General features: G+C 41.8%; 1 protein-coding gene across 5 annotated transcripts in view; it reads left to right on the top strand.

Moving 5' to 3' along the window:
- Positions 1 to 12,147, top strand: part of CEP112 (centrosomal protein 112) — a 160,048-nt gene that overhangs the window by 62,135 nt on the left and 85,766 nt on the right. For all 5 annotated transcript variants that reach the window (XM_050981300.1, XM_050981299.1, XM_050981301.1 and 2 more), the window contains exon 20: positions 9,787 to 9,969. In XM_050981300.1, the coding sequence (XP_050837257.1) occupies positions 9,787 to 9,969 (183 nt within the window). The remainder of the gene's footprint in view (positions 1 to 9,786; positions 9,970 to 12,147) is intronic.

Here is a 12,147-nt window from a genome sequence, read left to right as displayed (position 1 = left end):
CACATCATTTTAGGGATATGGTCGGCTCACATTTTTTCTTTACAGTTCTCATAATTTGTAGTGCATCTTTAAAGTCCAGAGTAAGCATTTATTAAAAGATTTTGTTCCCATTTTCCCATCGCAGATTTTAATCTGTAGAGATAAATGCTAACCTGCAGTGCATCAGGAGTTACAACATTCCAACATTTGTTCCAACCTACAAATGGTAATTTTTTTTTTGCTATCCATAGTAACATCCACCAAGCCATAGATAAAATTTTCTGCCAGTATTCAGCTGACTTTGCACACTAAAGGCAAGAGATAATGTCTCCTAATTGTCATGGTTTAGTTTTATGTGTTTTCTTATATTTAGACCTTCTGGATACTGTGTCAAAAAACCCACAAAGCAAGAAATTAATATGAGAGTTAAAAAATTTTTGGTGAATCTATTCTGTAACAATGTTGATGTTGTGGTAAACATCAGTGCAAGCTTTTTTCACTGAGATGTTTACTGCTTCCCATTTATTTTCTTTAGGAAAGCTGCTTTTACTGTAAGGAAGAACAGCTAAGCTTTATGAGACATCACTGGAACCCGAGGGTTTCAGCCCTAAACAGCTAAACAATGAGAGCCTCAGAAGTATTTTCAGTGGAATCCTGTTTATGCCCTTTTTAAAAATTTATTTCTCTTTGTCCTTCATCTGGAATGTTCTTTGAAAGTTGGTGAGCATGAAGAATACGTGCCCCTTCCTGCAGATTGCAGAGGGTTATCAGTGGGAAGGAGGTTCTTTTGGGAGGCACAAAGCCCCTCCAGCCCCACCACAGAGCAGGATGAGCTCAGTTCTTCCACTCTTAAAATTTCCTTTCAGTACTTCCAACTTCTGTTTCTCTGCACTGCTCTCTATTTATGCTTCAGAACTTCTAAACCATTTTTAAAGCAGACTGTTCCTTGCCTTGTTTTACTGCATATTTCTTTGGTTGTTACTTGGCGAGGAGCAGAGTGATTTAAAGTGTTTAAATAGAGCAGTGAATTCAAAGTGGGGATACATTTTGACAGGGCTCCAGCAGACTTCCAGTGGGAAATGGACACCCAACCAAAAACCTGGATATTTTAGCTACCTGAGAAATGTAATGATTGTTTTGAGATGTTCTGCCTCAAGTGTCTGAATCTAATTGTCAAATGAAATGTAGACATTAAAAGGGATGGGAAATTACCCTGCAGGTTTATTTTTTGTTGGCTTTCATGGTGAGTGGCAAGGGTAGCACTGATGGCAACCTGGACAGTTCAGTTGTCCATAATTTTAATCAGATTGGTAATAAAAAACCAAATTAACTGATGTGTTATCCAGTTCTCCAATCTGAGAGACATTTTGGGAGTGTAGGCACTTGGAGCACTGGTTTCACTTCTCTGCTTTGTCTGAATGGTTGATACCACAGGACTCTGCTTGAATACTGATTTCAAAATAATTATTGGTGTGAACATGGTCTGTTCACTGTGGGGCTGAAAGATGGCTTTGCCTGCAGGTTAGACCTACTGATATATTGATATTTCTCTGATATTTATTACAACAAATAACCTGATACATTGATATTTATTTATCTTTGTCTTTTGCTTCAACAATAATTTGGAAAAAAACACAGCCCTTAATATTTTGTTAGCTTTTCAAATGCACTCAAATCCACTAATAAAGCAAAAAGGAACTTTTGGATCTTGCAGTATTTGGTTTCACTGTCACATGTCCCTCCTGGTTCCAGCTTCATCTGATTCGGTGCCACTTGCTTTTGAAGTATCCACTGAGAACACTCTCTGAGAGAGAAACTGGTGCCTTTTTTTTTTTCTTCTTCTTTAAATATACTTTAGCTCAACTTTGTTCTACTTGCAGCTGTTAGATTTGAAAGTATATTTTGAAGAAAAAAAAAATAACTCCAGCAGCACCAGAGTTCCTATCTGCTGGGAGCAGCTGCTTTCGGCACTTCAAAGCCAGTGGACAGCACAGTGAAGGCCTCAGCCTTTCCTGCCTTTGAAATGGTTGCAGTATCTGCAGTTGGGTTTATGGCACTGTCAGCACAGGAAGAAAGGTTGTTTGGTTTTTTGCACCCCCTCCCTTTTTTTCTTTTTTTTTTTCATTTTTCCCCCTACTTTCTAATTACATCCTCAATCCAACTGAAAATACCTGGGAAGTGTTTCTGATGAGTTCTTCTTCTATGAGCCCAAATGTTTGAAAGATCGTGTGCCCAGACTTTTCAGGAATGGATTTTAGTCAAAATTGACAGAAAACTTAAGGAATTTGCTGGGTTTTACCCCACATCCTTGTCAGCTGAGCACTTTCTGAGAGCACATCTCTCGTGGGGAGTGGTGGTTCCATGGCGGAGATGGGACAGGGCTTCACGCAGGGAACATTCCCCAGCACACTCAAGTACATGCACACCTTTGTTTGAAGCAGATCTTCATAAATTGTTGAGAATGGAACGCTTCCAGTGCACTCAATGTGATTCTAATGCTTAAATGACATTAGTTTGTCCTTTAAAAAAGCCCAAACCATTAATAATCACTGTGATCACTGTTGCAGCCATTTTTTGCTGTGAACAGTTGCTGAAGTGACTGAGTGAATGTAAAATAAATGAGATGCAAGATTAGTGAGAGAGCCAAAGCCTAGGAAATTTCATTTTCCATCAGGGAGAGAACACACAACAAAGCAGTTGAGTTACTGTGATAGCAGGATGGGGTTACATGATGAGTTATGGCCATACTCTCTGAGATTAAATGCCAGCCTAAATATATAAATAATCCTCTTGGTTTGGTTCATCTTTGACTGTGTTTATTCCCTTTAAAAATAATTATTCATGCTTCCATAGGAAAGTGGAAAGTTGTTACATGATAGCTGAAGAATCTTCCTATATCTCAGGAAATCCTTTCTTGTGACATTTATTGTTGGGTTCTGACTTCTGTAAAAGTTATGAAGAAATTAGAGTTGTCACCTTGTCCTATGTATCCAAGTAGGGAAGTAAGAGACACCTTCAGAAATATTTTCCTGGGTATTTAATGAAATCACTTTGAAATCATGCTAAAGACAAGTCAACAGACAATGCCTTTAAGTTGGCAGCAAGACAAAGGTGTGGTTAAGTTTAAATATGCCTTTTATAATAAAGAAAGTGAAGTAAAGAAGTGCAAAATAGCTGGTTAAAAGTGAAAAAAGCATGTTTGTAATGTTACCTGCCAGCAGCAAGGACAACATCTGAGGTGCTACTGGGACACTTTTCTTGTTTTAGCAGTGTGCTGGAGCAGAGGAAAGTGTTATTGCGAGGAGAGGAAGAATATTCTGTAGGTCCTTTTGTCTTTTACAACTTTCTAATGAGGTTAATATAAAGAAAAGAGCGAGGTTCTCTCAGGCAAAACATTCACTCAGCAATTAACACTACTGGAGATAACAAGCTCCACCTCCAGCTCGCTTTGTCCCCATACCCTTGCTCTGTTAACAGTTCCTGCCACTGCTCTTCCATCCTGGCTTTCCTTCTGGCCTCATTCTTCATTTTCTGGTTTTTTAGCTTCTCTTTTACCAATCTGTTTCCCACCCAGTGAAGGAAACACTTGCAAAGCCCAGTCTGAGACCTGCTGTTCCTCGGACAGACCGATGTCCCAAGCATTTCTTAGCTGTACTTTAACCTGGCCATTTCTTTTCAGAGATCCACAATCCATTTTTAGTATGCTGGTTTAGTTGTGAGGAGAGAGTCTTTGTGAAAAGCTTTGTTCCTCTCCTCTTTGTCTGTACTCGAAGATAATTGAAATACAGTCTGTTCTTGCAAGGAGGCCAAATGAGCACGTTAGTAGAAGCTCTAAATTTTTCATGTCATCAGCAACAAGCTGCATAAATTTCATTTAATAAATTAATCTAGGATGCATAAACGTTTCCTTTGAACCATCCTAAGACACAGATGAATACCATTTGTGCAGAATATCTGAGGAATAGTTTCTTCAATCAACATCAACTTTTTACTTTATAGCTAAAACTCACAAATGGGAAAAGGAGACGAATTTAACCTCCAAGTGAAGAGTGGGTGGAAATCTTCTCATGGTGCCACTGCTGTTTACAGAATTGTTAACCAGACAGATGGGTTTTTGCACGGTCTCCTTCAGGCATCTGAGTCGTGTGTGATTCAGAGTTGAAAGCCTGAGCTCCCTGTGTAGTCAAAGAATCCTCTTTGAGGGGAGGAGGGAGAGGGAGGCGATTCCAGAAACGCGAGCGGGTGCCTGCGGTAAACAGCGCGTGGGGCTGGGAAGGCAGCTCTGTGTTCAAAGAAGGTCCTTGGATAAACTGAATCCCTAAACAAAGACTACACCCAGCAAATTCTGCACCAGAGCCTGCTGCAGACAGGCATTTGCAGTGGCTCAAGGTCTGTTAGTTGGAAAGAAATATTTCTCTTTGCAGCCTGCGATGGGTTTGGTGGTGAGGGTGGGCTGGGGAGGGGAGGGGAGGAACCTCCTGATGTTCATGGTGGCACCAAGTTGGATTTAATCATGGGATGCAACTCCATTCCCAGTATATTGTTACAAGAAGGCTGGAGAGGGATTTTTCACAAGGGCATGTGGTGATGGGACAAGGAGGAATGGCCTCAAGCTGAAGGAAGGCAGGTTCTTATTAGACATTAGGAAGAAATTCTCTACTATAGGAGTGGTAAGGCCCTGGCACAGGTTGAGCAGAGAGGACTCCCCATCCCTGGAAGTGTCCAAGGCCAGGTTGGACAGGGCTTGGAGCAAGCTGGAATAGTGGAAGGTGTCCCTGCCCATGGCAGGGGCTTGGAATCAGATGAGCTTTAAAGGTCCCTTCCAACCCAAACAATTCTGTGCTTCTGTGATTTAAAAACAAATTTACTCATGCCAGAAGATTGGGAAGATGGAATGATTGAGGTGGGGTTTGTGCTGCCCATACTTTAAAAATATTAAAATTCTAAAAAGCCTTTATGAGTAAAAATGTACAGATCAGGAATATAATTTTATATAGTGAGAGTGAGACCATTCAGGTGCATTATTTTAGAGGAGAATAAATCAAACTGCAGTTTGGCTTAAGACCAGCTTGTTTCTTTTAAAGAATTTCTTGCAATTCTTAGTTTGCAGTTGAAACAGAATTATTAGTGGTTGGTGAAAAGGTGTAAGTATTCCAGAAAACACAGTCATACCTATTAAATTATTGCAGCCTGCAATGAAATAGAAAGTCATGTACATTACCCCACGTGTGGCAGTGGGTGCTTCTGCAGAGATGTATTTTTCACTGTCCCATTTGCCATTGGCTCCCTTATATCTTGGGAGACCTTTGTGTTTCAACTTATAGAAAAAACTCCCCCCACAAAAAAGTATAAATTAAAATCCATTTAATTTACCTATTGCAAGGGTGCTCAGTTCTGGTTTTCTCCCTTAACTTGCAGTGGAGATGCTCCTTTTCTGCCCAAAGTTATGCTGAGCTAGACCCCAGTGTGATTAGCACTCACTCCTCCAGCCTGCTAGATCAGATTACTTTCAGGAGCAGCGTTTGCAGGGATGGGTAATCCCCATATCCTCATGGAACATGCAGGTTTATTGATAGGCTTAGGAGACAGAAAATGCTCCATTTTGCTGGAGTTCTTCTTTGGGGATGGATCATGTGCTGTGCCCTGCCTGGGCAGAGGCTGGGGCTGGTTTTCAGCAGGGTAATCGTGCAAACACCTGATTTACAAACACTTAAATGATTTTAGGATGGAAATGCTGAAAGCAGACGTGCTGTAGGTGTGCTGCAGAGTGAGTTTAGCTCAGTGACACGTGCAATACATTGGTGGCTTCTCCAGCCCTCAGTTCAGTCTTGCCAAAACAGTGCTTATAAAATCATCCTGCCTTGCAAAACCGTATTTTATAGAGGTGTTACTTAAAATATTTCTGGAATTGCGGACATAAATTTACATGAATTTTCATACTTTGGTGTCAAATATTTATTGTAGCAGTTACATTTTTCAAAGAGGTAGTGAGCTAACTAATTTCCTTTCCCTCCTTTGGGGACTCTAAAAAGAATTTCAAAGGCGTGCTTGTTCTTGAGAACAAGTTGAAATTGTTCTAAAATTGAAAAGCCTAAACTTAGCATGTGATGTAAAAGCAAAAACTGGGTAGTAGAAGGCCTTGTCTAAATTAGAGACTTTCAAAAGGCATTTGCTGGTGTTGATTAAATTACAAATCTTTGGCTTCTGAAGACATCTCCTGTGATCAGTGGGCTGTTTATTGTCCATCTTTGTTCTTCAGGCGTGCTAACAGCAGCAGGATTTCACCTTGGCTCTGTATTAGTCTGTCTCTTGTTTTAGCAAATTGTCCTAAAGCACCTCTCCTTGTGAGTGCAATTCCATCTGCCTGTGTTCATCAGCTGAGTTGTCACTGGCCTGGGCTCAAGCCATGCTGCCAGGTTTGTTTGGCATCTTTTTGTATGAGTTAACAAGAGACTGTCACAATTCTTGCATTAATCTTTTTTAGCTCTTTGTCAAGAATTTCGTTTTCTTCTTAACATCCTTCTCTCTTCAAGAGTAAGGGAATTTAAATTTCCGTTAAAAGCTAAATTTAGAAGAAACTATGTAATTAAAAGCTAAATTTAAAGTAAATAGTGTAGTTCTGATGACAGTTTAGTAAATCAGCTGTTGGCTGTTGCCTTGAACGTTGTTCTGTCACACTGTGTGGAAACAAAAAATGAAGAATTCAGCTAAGAAGAGATCATAATTTTCAAGTATTTGTGTTACGTGATAACAGCAGTGGTAAGAAGGGCTCTCTTAGGTCAGACAGATATTCCTGCTTGGTTTTGTGTCCAGGCCATGGCTGGAGACAGGAACAGATGCACAGGGAAGGGAATGAGAGATTTTCATCTTTGAGGGAACAAGATGAGGAAACATGCAAGGCACAATGAATGCCCTGTGATTATGGTAATAGGGCACACACGATTATTTAATGAATGTTTCCTTTCAGCCTCGCCCCTAATGCCCATTGTGAACGTCGTGTTGCTTGTCTGGCTGAAATGTATAGCACCTACCAGTGCCTGTCCCTGGACACTGAAGTGCTGGAGTGGAGCAGACACTTGAATGTGATCTGATGAAGTGCTCAGCATCAAGGGGGAGATGCAGCAAGATCTCAACATGACAGAATTTTTGAAGGAGGTGGTTTTGTTATATCATTCATAAAGGTGCTCTCTACCTCAAAGAGGAGACAGAATCTGTCTGCTTTGTGAAGAATTAATACAATTTTCATGCAGTTTCCTGTGATGAAGTCCTGTTGTTGCTGAAAAGCAGCACGGATTTTCTCTTTCCGTTTTTTGGTATATGTTAATTTTTTTTTTCCTTTAAAAAAACAACCCAATAAAAATACAAGAATGAGAGAGGGAGGAGTGGAAGAGAATCCATAGTGCTTGGCAGCAGTTCTGAGGGGAGCAGGAGCTTCAGGGAGTGCTCACCAGGGCAGGGAATGGCTGCTCAGTCACTTTGTGTTCTTTATTTTGTTGGTTGGGAATGTGGAATACCTGCTAATATTCATTAGGGAAGATGGGTGTGGAGGCCTTGGAGGGATGAAAATGCTCTGGTCCTCATCCTTTCTCTCCTCTCCTGTTTCTCCAGCTCTGCTTCCTGCCAGAAACGTCTTAAAGTACCAAACCCAAACCATCATGGGGAATGTGTAGCTTTAAATGAGGAGGGTTATAAAATTTTTCGTCCACAAATTTTCCTCTTGTAAAACACCTCCCCTCATGGTACCACCCTTTCTCTTCCCATGGACAAGGGAGGACACCGCTCCTGCCCGCTGAAGGACCTTTTGTTCATTCCACCTATAAAATTAAAATCTTTGTGTCTATAAATGCTGAAAGTGAAGGGATTACTAAACAAAACAATTTACTTTGGTCAGTGTGGTAAAGGTGTGAAGAGTTGGAGAAGCAGGATGTGTCCCCTGCTCTCTCTGGGTCACAATCCTTGCCTGCTGCCCTGTCTTTTGGCAAAAAAGTGACATCTCCAACAACTGAATCTCCCCACAGCAAACTGCCTTAACCCAGACCTACATGGAGCAACCAGCTGAAAACCCAATAATTAAGACAGCAAAATGTTTGAAGGGAAAGGCCTCTCCTGTTGACACCATTTCTTTTTAATCAGGTCTTATTTATGAAGGAACACTGAACATTTTTTCTCCTAAATCAGGCAAAGGCTCTACAGTTATTTTAGGGAGCAACAGCTTTTTCTCTTAGGCACTGGATGGACACCACGAGCGTCTGAGAGAAGCCAGGTTTGTACAGAAACCTTGGGCAAAAACCTGGCGTAAAGAACTTGGTGTGAGGATGCCAGGCCCAGGAAAATGTGAGGGTTAACCCCTGCAGGGACTTCAGGCATCTCCTAATGAGCTCTTTAGTGTTATTAAATAATGTAGATACGTTCAACCGTGCAGTGTTGCATTTGTTCTTCTCGCTCCGTTTGAGGAAGGATGCTCCCAACCACAGCATGGACGGCACATTTCCCTTTTAAACTTGCAACACGCTCATCTGCAGTTTGAGAAAATGCTCTTTTTTTAAAAATTTATTTTAACTTAGTTACAAATTTTCCCCGCGGAAGCCGGGCAACCAGCTGATATCATTCCAGAATTGAATGCTACAGCTTTAAGATAAGGTGCCGGGCGCTCTCGGCGCTCTCACAGCGGCTCCTCCCGTCCGCTCTTTTTTTCCTTTCTCATGCTGAAAATACCCCACCATGTTCACGATAAGAGATTTCTCTTTTTTTTTTTTTTTTCCTTTTTTTTTTTTGTTATTTTTCTTCCTTCCCCCCCTTCCTCCTTCTCCGAAATCCACCAAAACTGAAGAAAAATCCAAGTGACTGTTCTTAGCAGCTGTGTGGCCCGGAGTTCAGTGGGGAAGCGGCTTCCTGCCGTCCCTATTCATCACCTGCTTCAAAGGCGGCCTGGCCGCTCCAGTGTGCAGGCCAGGTAGGGTGCCTTTGTGCGCAGGCGGGAGGATTAATATCAAAGCTGCAGCAACCAGGCCCTTGGTCTCAGGCTGCCATTCAGGCAAGCGGGGAGAGGCTAAGAGTGGCCAAGGTCACAGCATCCAGTGTGGTGCGGACTGGGAACGGCTCCTGAGAATAGAGGGCTTCTTATGAAATCATGGTGCAAGCTTGCGGCACAGCAGGTGCCCTTCTGGAACACATACATCTGTTTATGTTGGGATAGCGTAGCTGACAACGGGATAATAGAGCTTTGTTTTTTTTATAATTTTCTTGCTGTTGGTTTTTTGTTTTTTTTTTTTATTTAAGGGGAAAAAAAAAAGACAACTCTATGCGCCAGCGTTGAGGAATATCGCAGGAAGAGCGTTCGCTTTGGAAATCATAAAGAATTCTTGTAAAGCTTTAATTGCTGGGGTGGGGGGTTGTGTGTGTGTATACTTAAGCGAAGGGGCGAGCAGGCTGCCTATTAACCATTTAGGATCCTCAGTCCTGCTGAGTGAGGAGCAGCAGCGGGATACGGGGGCACCCGCCACACAATGCGACAATGCCTCCCCTTTTTCTTTTTTTTTTTTTTAATATTATTTTTTCGTACGCTTCCGACATTTGTACCAACAAATTGGGTAAGGATGCGCTGGATTTGCTCGGTTGTCTCCATTGTTGGGATTGTCTGGAGGAATTCTGTCACGCTAACGGTGGCTTTTTAAGAGGTGAGGTAATAGTGACGTAAAAATAAAATTGCCAACTTGATGAAATTAAGGGGGAAATTAAGCTGTAGACGAGTTGTCATGACGACAAGGATGTTCTATTGATGAACTGTACTCCTCCCTGTCCAATCAGATAGTGGAGCTGAAGCTGGAGCATGAACAGGAGAAGACGCACCTATTCCAGCAGCACAACACAGCGCAGGACTGCCTGGTCCGAGACCATCAACGGGAGATGGACAAACTGGAGAAGCAGCTTCGCGCTGCCATGGCAGAGCACGAGAGCCAAACTCAGGACTGCAGGAAGCGAGACGGCCAGGTAACGATCAATAACGCTTGAAAGGCGCCCGCTTATTAGAAATTGCTGATAATGAGTGTTTCCTGTTTGCCAGCATTGTTGGTGGTGCTCGCTGGGGGAGCATTTGCGAAACTGGCACATAAACGTGATTTCGATTTTCTTTTTTTTTCCTTTTTTTCTTTTTCCGCTTTCCCCCCTCCCTTCCTACTGCTGAATAGGGCTTTAACTGCAAAAACCACAGGTAGCCAGATTAAAAATCCCATGGTGCGCTATAACTCGGCCTATTTATAATCTTGTCTCATTTTCTTTCATGATGGATTTGTTTAAGAAAAAAAGGTATCTGTTCTTTTTCCCCCCCAGCCCTCACACTCACCCCTCCTTTTCTTCTTCCTGGGCAAATCCATGTGAATTATATCTGCTTCGTTCGTGTGCTTTTTTTTGTTTTAAATCTCTGCAGGTAACTCACAAATGGCTTTATTTCCTTTTGTTCATGTCTTTTTTGTTTCAGTTTTTGTATTCTAGATTTGCATTGTGTGTTTGGTTCCGTGTGTCGGATGTTTGATAAGATGATGTGGGTTTGGGGTCGCTTACCATCACGTTTATTTTCCTACACACACGTACCCCTCCCATCCTCCATCTCTGTGGTCACTGTTGGAAGCCATTTGGCAGAATAACCCCCAGCTGAGGTAGCATTTGACTCTTCAAACTTCTGGATGAAATGCACACTGTCAGCATGGAAAATGATCTTTATGAGTTTTCACTTCAAAAACCATCTTACTGCCTTTTTTTCAATGTATTTTGTAAGGACGGCGTGGTATATTTTCCTAAGAGCCTTTATTGAAAAGGCCTGCAATGGCAATATTCTAAAAACGAAGGTGATTTTCTAGTTTCAAGAGTTTACAGAAAATAATCTTTCCTAATCAGCGTTAGAATTGCTTATCACGCATGGATTATTTTATACCCAAACTGGACATTTTGGTAAAGCATCTTTAGTGACGCGTTTTCCGCGCACCACCACCTTCCCTAGGAGATGTTAGGCTCAGACTAAGAGGCATTTTCACTCTACTTTCCTGTTGGCTGGTAGGCTGTGGCTTTTACGAACACCTTCAATGGAGCTAAATGAAACTGAATTGAAAATTGACTTTTGAAATCAATTGATTTTTTTACTTTGGACGGCTCAGACTATCGAAATCTGGCTAAGGAAGTCCATTAGGAAGCAAACGGCTTCTTGGGGGAGGTTGAGAGGTATATTGCTAAGCCAGGACTCATTTCTCCATTTCCACCATTGTGGTTTTCCAATGAAAACGGGATATACTTTGTGAGAGCACTTGGGCAAGGGATACTCAGGTGGCCTCTGAAAAAAAAATTAAACCTCCCCTTTTCTTTTCCGTGCATTGTAAGAGCGAACAAAGCCTTAAGTGGTTCAAGGGATTGGTTTTTATCTTTGCATTTTTTCTTTTTGGCCCAAGATAGATTCATCTCAGCTCTGGATCTGTATGCGGGTGTCTTTTCAGAATTGTAGCCTCCTCTCACCTGCATTTCTGCTGTTGTTATTTTTTTTGTTGTTTTTTTTTTTTTTTTTGCGGACAAAGGGAGAGATGTAACTCCCACGTTAAAAGAAGGCAGTTTTGGAATTATATAGAATTATTCTGTCTACACACCAGGGCTTATCCCAGTTCCTGTGTTGCTCTGCAACATTGGATACAAAAGGAAAGGGACTCTCTTCAGCAAATCCTGAGAACTGGGAGGTGTCTCGAAGTCCAGCTCTGGTTTGTGCTCTTGGGGGTCATTTCTGGCAGAGGTTGGAACCCAAAGTTTGGTTCTGCTTTCTGTTTTCAGGGGGATCAACGATGCTACTACAGGTGCTCTGTGGAAAGCTGGGAATTTTCACAGCTATTGTGGGAATCTTTACAGTCTGAAAAGCAGAGTTTGGCCTTTTTACAGAGCTTTTCTTTGTAGTTTGAATATCCCTGTACAGTCATTTGAACATTGCTGCCATGAGAATGACATGTAAATCAGGGAAGAAAGGGCAGTTGCTTTGACAAGAAGAGCTGTTGTTTGTTTAAATTCTAGTGAGACTCTCCCAGCTTTCAAGGACGCAAATTTTTCCATTTGGGAAAATAAATTGCTCTTCGTTCCTTCCTCTGGTCTTTGTATTCAAATCCACCTCTGTCTTTGCACTGAGCTCAACAGACAACG

Source organism: Serinus canaria, chromosome 18, assembly GCF_022539315.1.
Source record: "Serinus canaria isolate serCan28SL12 chromosome 18, serCan2020, whole genome shotgun sequence".
Classification (NCBI taxonomy): Eukaryota; Metazoa; Chordata; class Aves; order Passeriformes; family Fringillidae; genus Serinus; species Serinus canaria.
This window is presented reverse-complemented; position numbering and strand designations above follow the sequence as displayed.